The sequence below is a fragment of the Cygnus olor genome, chromosome Z, assembly GCF_009769625.2.
Source record: "Cygnus olor isolate bCygOlo1 chromosome Z, bCygOlo1.pri.v2, whole genome shotgun sequence".
NCBI lineage: Eukaryota > Metazoa > Chordata > Aves > Anseriformes > Anatidae > Cygnus > Cygnus olor.
In genome coordinates, this window is record NC_049198.1 from 47843935 (window position 1) to 47856018 (window position 12084).

General features: G+C 37.1%; 1 protein-coding gene across 2 annotated transcripts in view; it reads right to left on the reverse strand.

Annotated features, from left to right (window-relative positions):
• Positions 1-12084, reverse strand: part of ADAMTS19 (ADAM metallopeptidase with thrombospondin type 1 motif 19) — a 166260-nt gene that overhangs the window by 4927 nt on the left and 149249 nt on the right. For both annotated transcript variants that reach the window (XM_040541557.1, XM_040541555.1), the window contains one exon: positions 458-635. In XM_040541557.1, coding sequence (XP_040397491.1) covers positions 458-635 — 178 coding nt within the window. The remainder of the gene's footprint in view (positions 1-457; positions 636-12084) is intronic.

The window sequence follows — 12084 nt, forward strand, 5'->3', positions numbered from 1 at the left end:
TAGATTATAGACATCTGAACCAATGACAAGTGGAAAGAAATATTTGTATTGAGAAACTAGGGCCTCTTTAATCTCAAAAATATCATAAGAACATAGTTTGAAGAGCTTTTAAGAGCAAATCGGAGATTTTTTTACTTTAGAAATACTTGACAAAATTGAGTGGATAAAGAAATAAATTATTAGCTCTAATATAAACATATTTTCACTTAGAATGTTTTGTGCCCATAATATGCAGTCTCATAATATGGTCCTTCCTTGGCTAACAAAACTCTTTACTGTCCTGAGGTACAGTCTCTCATGTACAAGCTGGAAAACTGAGGCACAGAGAGAAGTCTCTGAATAGAATTTTTATCTCCCAGGTCCCAGCCATATGCTTTTAATTTGGCATCATCATTGCTCTACAGAGAAAGAACTAAACAGAAATTTCCAATAAGAATGTGTCATTTTGGCTGCTTACCTAACCTGGGTGATGTTATTGTGTTAACATTAATTTTCTCATTGCAGGGATGGAGATGACAAGGTCTGTAGGCTGCAGGCTTTTCTGAGGAAAAACATTCATTGCCATGCCTTCCTGTGATCTTGTGCATGCACTGGATGACTCGGGACTGCATTCCTTTGCCACAGGTAACGGAGCACTGGAACACACAGAAGACAAGACATTCACTGGAAAGGTATTTTTGCCTGCAAAACATGAGGTGAAATGCTAGTCCAGCTAAAGTCAATGGCTGTTACATCAGTTATCAACAATCTGAGATTTCTGCCTTCTATTCAGTAACCTAGATGAAAGTTAACTCCTATATGAAATAACAGACCAAAAGGAAATACCCCTGAAGGACTGTTTCCAGCATGCTGTGGCTGTCAAGGTCCAATTTGCAGAGCCAGTGACGAAACTGAAATGCAGCAACCTGCATGAAGGGAGCAAGGGCCATTCTCCTGTATTTGTTTTCTAATTTACCTTCATAATGGAAGTGAGAGTGACGGAACAAACGACAATGCTGACACAGAGAAGCATTTTGAAATAAGCCATTACTCCTTCTATCAGTGCAAAAGTGCTGTTTCCACTGAGAAGCTTAGAGTGTTTCCCTCCTCTTCCTGCCTTTGCTTCCTGTCTCCATGTTTTCATGTGTGTCCAACAAATAAAACACATGCAATAATCTATGAGAGGCTGCTTGGCCTTTAATCAGCCTTCCCATCTTGTTGCCACACAGAATGAAGTGAGAAAACAGCCAAGTACTGCAACAGTCATAATGTCCTACTTTTATCACAGTAACATAACAAATTAGAATGAAAACTTGGGCAATGTTTTACAAATGCATAAAAAAACCTTTCCAAACAAACAAATTACACCTTTTCCCCTTCACTGACTTTTTATGAACAAAATTTAATGGGGCTTGAAGTGACATATGTTCCATTGCTTTAACTAAAAATTCACTGAAAAAAAATATATGTTGCAATTTGCTCTTATGTGCTAGTGGTTTTCACTCACACATTGACAAATTTCATTCAGCTTTGGAGAAATTTACAATACAGAACATCTTCAGGTATTCATCAACTTCTTGCATTGAATGGCATGAGCACTAGCTGAAAATTTATACCGCTACACCCACATAATCCTGATAACATTTTTTTTTCTAAAAAAATCTTAATTTTGTAAATGTTCACAAAACATTTCCTTGGGACACTTCATGAAGCAACAGGAAAAAACATTGAAATGAAGGACAAAGACAAGGAGAGGAACAGCAACCTATAACAACAAAGGTTTCCCAACCAGCCTCTCTCAAGATGGAGATGTAGAGTTTATCAAGCCTTCAAAGAAAGAAAAAAAAATTGAGTGTAGGAAGCACTAAAGTGTTTTACACTGTTTCTTTTTGTCATCTATGTGCTTTTGGGTGACATTTTAAGCACTGTTACTAGGAGAAAAGATTTACACATTCCAAATGGGAAATAGGGGGCTCCAGAGGAGTTAGATTCATGTTTCACTCCTAAAGAGGTACAAAAGACTAGGATACATATTTAAAGAGTGTTTTCAGAAGGGATTAATAACATCCAAAGCACGTTTCAGCTTGTAACCACATGAAATGGCATTCTATAGATGCAGTAAGTGGATTTGATTTTGCTTCTCTTCTCAGTGATGTACCTCAGGAGTAGCTCCACTAAGTCAACAAAGTTTCTGTAATTATTTGCAAAGTTAATCAGATACAATCTGCACAGTTCAAGGCTTGCAAAGACATTCAATTAGGAATACACTGTTGTCTATTCAATACCAACCATCACTTAATAAATGAACCAATATGCTGATTACAGAACAAAATCCAGCTAGTATTGAAGTCTTCCACACGCAGAAGTCTCTCATCAACTTTGAACTTAGTATACTGCTTTTACACTGCATGAGAAAAAGACTCTTAACATAATTCCTTTTCCTGAATTCTCTACCTTTTTCCAGTGCGGCTAAAAATACTGTGACTTCCTATAATTGCCAACATTATACACATGACAAACATATATAATTACACATACAGATACCCCAAATTTAATCATCAACAGCAGCCAGAACATTGATTTTTCATCTTGCCAAAATTCCATCCACTTCATGGATTCCTCTCTCCATACTTCAGAGAGGTTTCTCTTTAGAGTATTTCAATAGACTAACAAGTGAGACAATGGAATAGCAAATTTCAAGGGGGAAAAAAAATAAGAAAAATAAGAAAAGCAAACCTGAGAATGAAGGGAAGAAGAAGGTGTATCGACTCTTTAAAAATTATCACAATTATTGCAAAAATTAGAGTAATTTTGCACATAGTATTGTATTCCTTCCCTTTAGTAAAACACTTTTCTGTTTATTAACCAGAGCTAGAATGTGTGTGAAATTTTAGGAAGTATGTATCTTTTATCAGCTATGGTGAAGGAGGACAGGAATATGGATCTCTTAAAAATAATCTACATGGCCATTATTTTTGGTTATCCTAAAATGAGCAACAGCAACCTTGCCATGTGGAGTACTAGACGGAAGTGAGAAGGGGATTTGAAAATGCTTCTGGTGACAAACTGGGCTCCAGTGGTTTATCTGCTAATTGATAATGCATAATAATTCACCCTTGTGAAAGTGTCCTTTTGGAGAGCACTCTGCAGCCACATCTTATTTATATCAAATGAGCACCGACCTGAAAGATTCTGCTGATTGCAACGCATCTGAGACAATACTCAATGAGTAGACAGATCTTTCTCAGGTAATCACTGTGTAAACCCTTAATTTCTACACAGAAATTGGCAAGATTTTGGCATTAAAATCTTAATCGGCAAATTAACCTCCCTTTAATGACTGCGCTGCTGCTAACCTTTCTGAGATATTTCAAAGAGCTCTACGAAGCATTACAATATCTGTTGTCTTTTTTTTTAATTAAAAAAATGTATACATCTTCCAAACAATTAATTTTGTCTTGCATGACCTACATACTATCATCCATCATTTAGAGGAGGAAAATGATGCTGAAGGATACTAAAATGATATGTTTCAGTTCATATGGGAAGTATGTGGCAAAGCAAGAAATAAGGCATTTCCCTTCACCTTCCCTCCCCTTTTATCTACTTTTCTCTTCACAGAAATGTCTAACTTTGTATTTATTCTTATTTATAAAACTGAGAGCTTTCATTAGGTTTTGAAAGATGTCCAGTGAGAACTGTGAAGAGAGAGGGCTGCAATCTAAAACGTTCAAAGCCAGTCCCATCAGTTTAGTCTACCCTGTTCACACATCAGAAGAAGCAGTGGTGTCTGACTTCAGAATTAACAATTCTACTCATTGGAAGCCAGAAAAAAATTAGAAAAAAAATCACTTTACCATAGCTGTATTATCTAATGTTCAAAGTAATATGAAATTGAATATCTACTAAAAACACTTACACATGGGACAGATACAGAGAAAAAGAAATATTTTTAGTCATTTTAAAAGCAACTGGAAATAAAATGAAAAATTTCAGACATAACATCTTATTTGCATAAAAGTAGGGAAAACACACTTCAGGTATGGCATTTGCTAGCGACACAGACAAACTGAGATTTTTGCGCGTCTCCATGAAGTAGCCTGACATGTTTGTACTACATACATACCAGCCAGCTGCTGAGATAACTGAGAGCAGCAAATGAATACTGGAGGATAAAAGGTATCCACAACATTTTTTCTTTATGGCTCTGAAAAGGCATAGAATTGTTCCATCTTCTCCAGAAGACACTTCAATTTCTGCAAACCAGCTAGATGCAATGCAGAGCAACAGCTCTGATCCTCATTATAATACTCACCATACTGCATAAACATCTTTACTTTCTAGCTCTGTACACTAATGCCTCTTAATTTTGCCTCACTTTTGGATTTTTCTCACTGAAAATGTTCAACCAGAGGGAAATACTGTTCAGTGGATGTGCAGACATCACATTTTAGGTAGCACTTCTAGTATGTAGTCAAAGCTACACAGCTTCTGTATACTTGTGCAGTTTCCAAGTTTAAAACCGTAACGATTTTCAATTTACAACAGTACTTTCACCTTCACATACTACGCTGTGAATTTAATCATAAAGCAGTCCATCTGACAAAACTGATTATATTTTCCACAATTTTAAATATATATATATATAATGTAAAGCTTATATACATAAAATTTGCAGAAAATGGCCACTCCAAACAAATCTGTAGCAACTTGCTACGGATTCATGAGATCTTCGATTAGTTTAAACCCACAACTTTTGCGACTAGTGAATGGAGAATGTTTTTCTAGAGCTCCTCTCCCCACATCTCCCAAATGTCACACTTGCACATGCTACACTTTATTTTTGCGGTCATTAATTACAGTTTAATTTTCACCGTTCAGATGACCTACACTTTAAGGCCATGTAACTGATTAGCAAAATTCCCGTAGGACAACTGTGCTTGTAGGTTTAGACTAAATGTTCTAATATGCAGCCGGAGGTTTTTTATGTGGCTGTTAATCTGTGCATTTTGGACACATTCCTAAAGGTACTGTAAAACCGTTCAAGCAGCAAGACATGTAAAATATTCCTGTTAAAGATTACAAAAAAAAAAAAATCCTGGATAAATATAGTTAACAGATTTTTATATTATTATTATTTTTTCTCTCAAATAAAATCTACCCACCCTATTTGAATTTTGTCCTACTTTTGAACTTCTTTTAGACATAATTTCAAGGACAGAAATCTAGGCGTTAAATATAACAATCCTTACACTTGGCATGCACACCAGTTACCCAAGATTCCTTCTTTCTGTTCCCTGCCAAAGATATATATTCTGGAGAGAATACGTATTCCCATGGCCAACAGCTGAAGAAGGTGCTGTAATGCCTTAGTTGCTTCCAGCTGGCTTTCAAACGAAGTAGGAATTCCTAAATTAAGGGAAAAATTGTCACTGGCAGACAGTAACGGTCAAAATGCATCCTTCTGCCAAGACAACAGGCAATTGCTGCAGAGGTTGATAGGATCCACAATGAAAAACCCATTCTGTGGCAATATTAACAGAATTGACTTGGACAATTTATTTTCAAGAATAAGTGGATTGTTCAATAAAAGGGTTTTACAAGTCTAAGTAGCATTAAAAGTGGAGAGAGATGTGCTCATAAGGAAACTCAATGATGAGTTCTACTGGAAATTATTAGCAGAGCATTCCTAATCATTTATGTATAGGTTCATCAGTTCCAGCATTCAAGCAGTTTCAACCTTTTCATAAAATGAGTGTGAAACAAGGGTAGCAAGTAATCCGATATTAGCAACAGGACTAGTATTTGCTTTCATGTCTGCAATCTTTTTGTGTACCTTTTGTTTTTATAAAGTTCACTTTTGAAGGCAGGTAGCAGGTAAGGTGGTGCATTTGTTTTCAATAAACGGAGTTTAACAATATTCTTATTTTTAAAGGTTACTAGATAAAGTAAGTTATCTGCAGTTTACTTAAGCACTTTTTTTTTTTTTTTAATAAGATCATTTGTGAATAGGACAACTAATACAAAAACAGGGACTAATAGATCCAAACACAAGATGAAGTCTGAGTTCTCCTATGCATCATTTCCAGGAAGGTCTTTATGCCTCTCTCATTTCTGACACACCCAACACCTCAGTATATGAATGCCAAATTTAAAATTCAGAACTTGTGCTAAGTTTAGCTGAAAAAAATCTGCTGTTGGTCTCTGCTAAGTTTAGCAAGCTTGAGTTGTCCTTACTTCTTTTTATTTTTCTTTTTTCTCTATTTTTTTCTTTCTTTTTTCTATCTTTTTCTTTCAAGCTCTTCTTTCTTAAGTGTCAAATAATACTATGTAAATGTTCAAAAGACATAAGATTTGAAAGGAAGACAGACAGCTGAAGTCCACATTTGATAAGCTGGGCTACAGACAAGATTTATATGTAGGAAGTCCTCATCACCTGGTCTCAAGAACCTGGACCTTTCTTTTCTATTTTCTTAATCATCCACTAGCTTCCAATAGAAATCAATTATATTTTTTCATGGAAAATGAGAAACTGCTTTTGGTAACAAGACAAGAAGCAACTAAAAGTTTACAAGTAAGATTTGATTGTGGAATACGACAAGGAATTTGGTTTAACATGAATATTAAGGAAACAACAAAAAATAAATCATTTTTGCTATGACAGCATATGAAAATTTCTCCCTTGACAATGCTCTAGACCAGCATTAATCACTTACTCTGAATCAATAGTGGAGTTTGTCAGGCTTCAGTCTTAGCAGACTCACTGGACTCAACTCGGAAATATCAAATTCTTTGTCCACAGGTGACATCTAAATTCAGTTCCCCCATTTCTTTTTAGATGAACTAGTTAAACACAGTCACTCACTTCATGACTGAATAAGCTTGAGCATCCCAATGAATCTAGTCTCTTTTGTTAGGACAGTTATACTTACTAGTTTACTCAGGAAGCCTGCTGAGATTCCTCCTCAAGGTATGCAACATTGGGTTAATTCACAAAATCCTGTATCTAATAGGGAATTTAGACTGGATAACATTATGGTACAACAAATCCTGTGAGACAGATGAAAACTACTGGAGGGCTACATGTACATTTCTCCGTAATCATAAATGTGATATACATAAATGAAATCAACTGAAGACCTTTTTAATTTATAGATATATAGGTCAAACATAAAATTATTTACATGCTTCTGAGTGATGTGAAGCATTAGTCTTTATTTTTGCAGTTCTATAAATTTTATTTATCCTTCATGTTTTTTAAAAGCAATAAACATACGAAGATGAAACCAAATTGTATTGGGTGTATTTGGCAAGGGTTTGGTAGCAGGGGGGCTGCAGGGGTGGCCTCTATGAGCAGAGCCCAGCAGCTTCCCCATGTCAGAGCAGAGCCAGCTCCAGACAGCTCCAAAAGGGACCCACCGCTGACCAGAGCCACCAGCAATGCTGGGTGGGCCTTCTGGAGAGCAGATTGGAGGAAGGGGAAAAAAAACTGCTGTGCAACAGCAGGGACAGAGAGGAGTGAGAAAATGGGAGAGAAACAGCCCTGCAGACCCCCAGGTCAGTGTAGCAGGAGGGCAGGAGGCGCTCCAGGCATGCAGCAGCAGTTCCCCTGCGACCTGTGGAGAGGCCCCTGGCAGAGCAGGCCGTCCCCCTGCAGCCCAGGGGTCCCACATGGAGCAGATCTCCACGCTGCAGCCTCCCCGTGGAGGAGCCCCCGGTGGAGCAGGTGGATGTGGCCTGGAGGAGGCTGCGGCCCATGGAGAGCCCCCGCAGGAGCAGGCCCCGGGCTGGAGCTGCAGCCCGTGGAGAGGAGCCCACGCAGGAGCAGGGGGTCTGGGGGGAGCTGCCGCCCACCCGTGGGGGACCCGTGCTGGAGCAGTTTGCTCCTGGGGGATGGATGGATCCCCTGGTACGGAGCCGTGTGAGAGCAGTTCTTGAAGAGCTGCTGCCTATGGGCAGCCCCCACAGGCTCAGTTCGGGAAGGACGGCATCCCGTGGGAGGGACCCCACGTGGAGCAGGGGCAGAGAGTGACTGTGAAAGAGCAGTGGAGACAAAGTGTCAGGGACTGACCTCAGCCCCCATTACCTGTTCCCCTGCGCTGCTTGGGGGTAGGAGGCAGACGGAGCGAAGATGTAGCAAAGGGAGATGGGGGGGAAGGTGGTTTTGGTTTGCTTTCAGTTTCTCACTGCTCTAGTCTGCTAGTGATAGGCAACATAATATATTAATCTCAATATACCGAGTCTGTTTTGCCTGTGACGGTAATTGGTGACCAGTCTCCCTGTCCTTACCTCAACCCTTGAGCCCTTTTCATCATATTTTCTTCCCCTCTTCCTTTGAGGAGGGAGAGTCAGAGACCAGTGTGGTGGAGTCTCGCTGGCCATAAGGGTAAAACCACCACAAATGTTCAACTTAGTTTTTGATAAGATAGATCTGTGATATCTGTGATACTCTTAGATGAGAGAAGTGAAAGCTAACCATATGAGAACCATTTTTTAAGGATCTTTGCTCTTCTGTCAATGTAACAAACAACTCTAGTGAACAGCACTTTTACAGAACTAGTACATTGTTTTCAATATCTTTATGGATATTTTAATAATTCTGTAGGTACCGTATATTTGCCTAAGGCCATATGTTATTTTTAAAGGATGTCAGGAAAGAAACTGATAAAAGAAAAATAATACAATTATTTGTATGAGCCGTGTGATAAAATAGGTTATACAGATGCATATTCAAAACTGCTTAAGAGGGCTCACCCTTTGTGCATTAGACTAAATTTTGTATTGCGGACACCTGGTAAAACCTAATTTCTGTAGCATATTGTATATATTACTGCTATTAATGTGTAGTGGTAAATAAGACATTATTACATCTCAGACTTTCATGTGAGATATCACTGAATGGCAGTTTCGCAAAAGAAAACCTTCCATTGATTTTAACTATCAAACAACCAAACGAGAATATGACAATATGGAAGCAGTTAGATTTGAAGATCTTGTAGTTATTTATTTTTTTTCTACGAAATTAATTGGACTATGTTGTTTTGGACAGATTTTTAAGAATCTGTCCAAAACAAATTCTTAAAAATCATTGAAATGTTAGCCTTTGAGTTTAAGGCTTTGAGTTTAAGTTTGACAATTTAATATATCATGAGGCTGTTCTGTAGAAAACCTTCCAGGGAAAATCAAAGCTCATCAGGACAAACTTTTAGTTAAAGGCATTTCATTAGCATTTCTAATGAAAAGACAATTGAAACCATTAAAAACATAAATTAAATGTCATAGGAGAGGAAAAAATACTCATGAAACCCCTCTTTCCAAAATTTCTACTTTTATATATTTCAGAAATTAAATAAACCTATGAGAAAAGCTGTTTTGTACCACACAAAATTAAGTATTTGACTTTAAATAGCATTATTACATGTAGTGCTTTTGATTTTTTTCCAGTAGAAGTAAAAATGAAAGAGCTCATCCCTAACAATGACTTTATTCCATTCAATTTATCTACTAAATTTTAAGTCACGAAGATCTGAAGTGATATCAAGTTACTAAGTTAAATGGATGTGAATGATATTAAAAAGAAAAAAAAAGAAGAAAAAAAGCAAACAAACAAATAAACATCAGTTAATGAGGAAACTGAACCTTAAGAGTTTATTGTTTGTTTGTTTGGCTGAAATACCACGATCTCACATATAGGCCATTAATTTTGAAAAAAAAATATCCTTAAAAGATAAACAAGGAAAATGAATTAGAATATGACTTACAATTATCAACAAAATTTCTGCTGATTAATTTTATCTTAAAAATATGTAGACAGAATAAATGCAAGAAAATGGATCTCCAGAAAATTCTATATTAATAGGAAACTCATACTGAACTGAAAGGGTTTCATTATGTATGATGATGTCACCCAAAGGCATGAATGTCCTGAGAGAACTACCAGGCCAGGAAATAGAAAATGTTAACCAGTCTGAGTTGTTGTGATCCTGTGATAAATTTACCAAAGAACAATCATTACTTTTGGGTGAACTCTGTTTTATGTCAACATTAGTGGAGTTATTTGTGGCAAGATTAGATGAAGGAACTCTGGAGATTAAACATAAATCTTTGAACAACAGCCTGAAACAGCACAGATAAGGCAGAAAAGTAAATCTTTCTTCCAGTATTTAAAAATCTATAATATTCCCTCTAATTCATTAAAACTGGTAAATTAATTTAATTTAAAACAGTAATTTCAAAATAATTTTTCAAGATTGGTTATATAAATGTATAAAATATAAAATATATATTAAAATGTAAAAATATTTTCAGATAGTATCCAAAAAGAAATCATTAGAAAACAGTAAAAAGTGAGAATCACATAGAGTAAGACAAAATAACAAACAAGAAACAACAATATATATTTTTGTGGCAAAACAGAACTTTATAGAGGATCAATTTTGTCTCAGGAATGAACACCTGAAGTAGTATTATTTACATTAACTGTGTGAAAGATAGGATGAAAAATGCATGAAAGAAAAAAGTTTTCCAGCACACAGAAATCATCTAGATCCCACAAGAGCAAAAGGATTACATAAATTCTAACAGAACCCAAGTCAACAACCTAAATGAATTACACATTGGCAGATGATACAGGCAGAGATGCTGAAGAAAACTTTTGGAAGGACAGAGAGATGATCTTAGCGATGGAGATACACCAGGCAAAAGAACGCCTATTGGACTGAGTCTCAGCACTGGACTGAGTAACTGGATTTTCCTGTACGTATTGACAGCTGTGGAATGATTTGTCAGCTATCAAAGAAAAAGATCTAGGCATCATCATGAACAGACTGATTAAATAATTTGCCCAATGCATATCACCAAGTAAAAACAAGAAACAGAAAACAGAATAATGAACATGCAGCAAAAGTCTGCACTGAAAAGATGAAAGCAGTTCATGGTTCAAAATGTCAGGGAGCTGCTGTTCTCCAGATTTGGGAGTAGCCATGTAATGCCAGATAAGCTGCAGTGTTTTCAGTTGTGTACTGAGATAATACCTACTGCTTTACACCATAGCCTCAAGTATATCATCAGTCATTGTAAAGAGATTGGAGATTCTTACATGGAACGGATTGTATGTATGCAACAGCCATTTCACTTAAATTAAAGTCTAAGAAAATAAAAGAGAAGTTGGTGTTCTTGTTTTTCTTGTATCCCTCCCTGGCCCCCATAGCCCATGTTACTTCTCTGTTCTGTTAGCTCCTTTCCTTATTTATTTGTGATGTTATCTGATGGTATTTTTTGCACATAAATTCAGCATAGCTCCTTGGGAAACTGAAATTCTGATGGTCACTGCAGTCCCTATCTTACAGAATTTTGTTGAGAATAACCTTTTTTGACCAGGCCTGACTAAGGGAGAATTAGTGTCAGCACAAGGACACTGAAGGGATGCTTGCGGTTAACTTTTCATCATTCAGTAGAGATCTCTGTGATACACATCCTGCTAGTTGGGTTGCGAAGCTCTGCACTGTAATAGTATAAATAAGTGTAAAGTAAAACTTTCACTGGTCAAGTACCATTTATCTCCCTGGTGAATTATGTGTTAGCCTTCCAGAAGCCTTACTGTGCAAAGATCTGAGGAGACCTTAACAATAATTGGTTGGCATTTCTGGGAGACCACATGTTTAAGTCCTGGATATAGGACATTACTTCTCATCAGTAATTCCTAAGTATGTTATTCTTTATTTAAATCTATGTTTATATGCATACATGTGCATATGTAAGTCCCTTGCAGCAGTAATGCCTGGCTTGGCACTGCAAGGCTCACAACCAGAAAGTTTGGGAATTGGTATTTGGTCTGATCTAGTCTGTACTAGAATGGCTTGGAAGACAGTAGGCAGTGGCAAAGGAGGTGATGAAAAGCTGTGCTCTGTGATTTCTGCCTCTGTATATCTGCATGACACATCTCCCATCAGGTATAAATCTGTTTTCTTTGCATGGGCTTCTTACCTTCAAGAGATCATGATGTCCAAATGTCAACAGACAGCAATGGGAAAGCCTTAGCACAAGAAAGAGGGTACCTGCTATCCTGTCTGTAGCAGAAATGCTTAACCATTACTCAAAGGCATC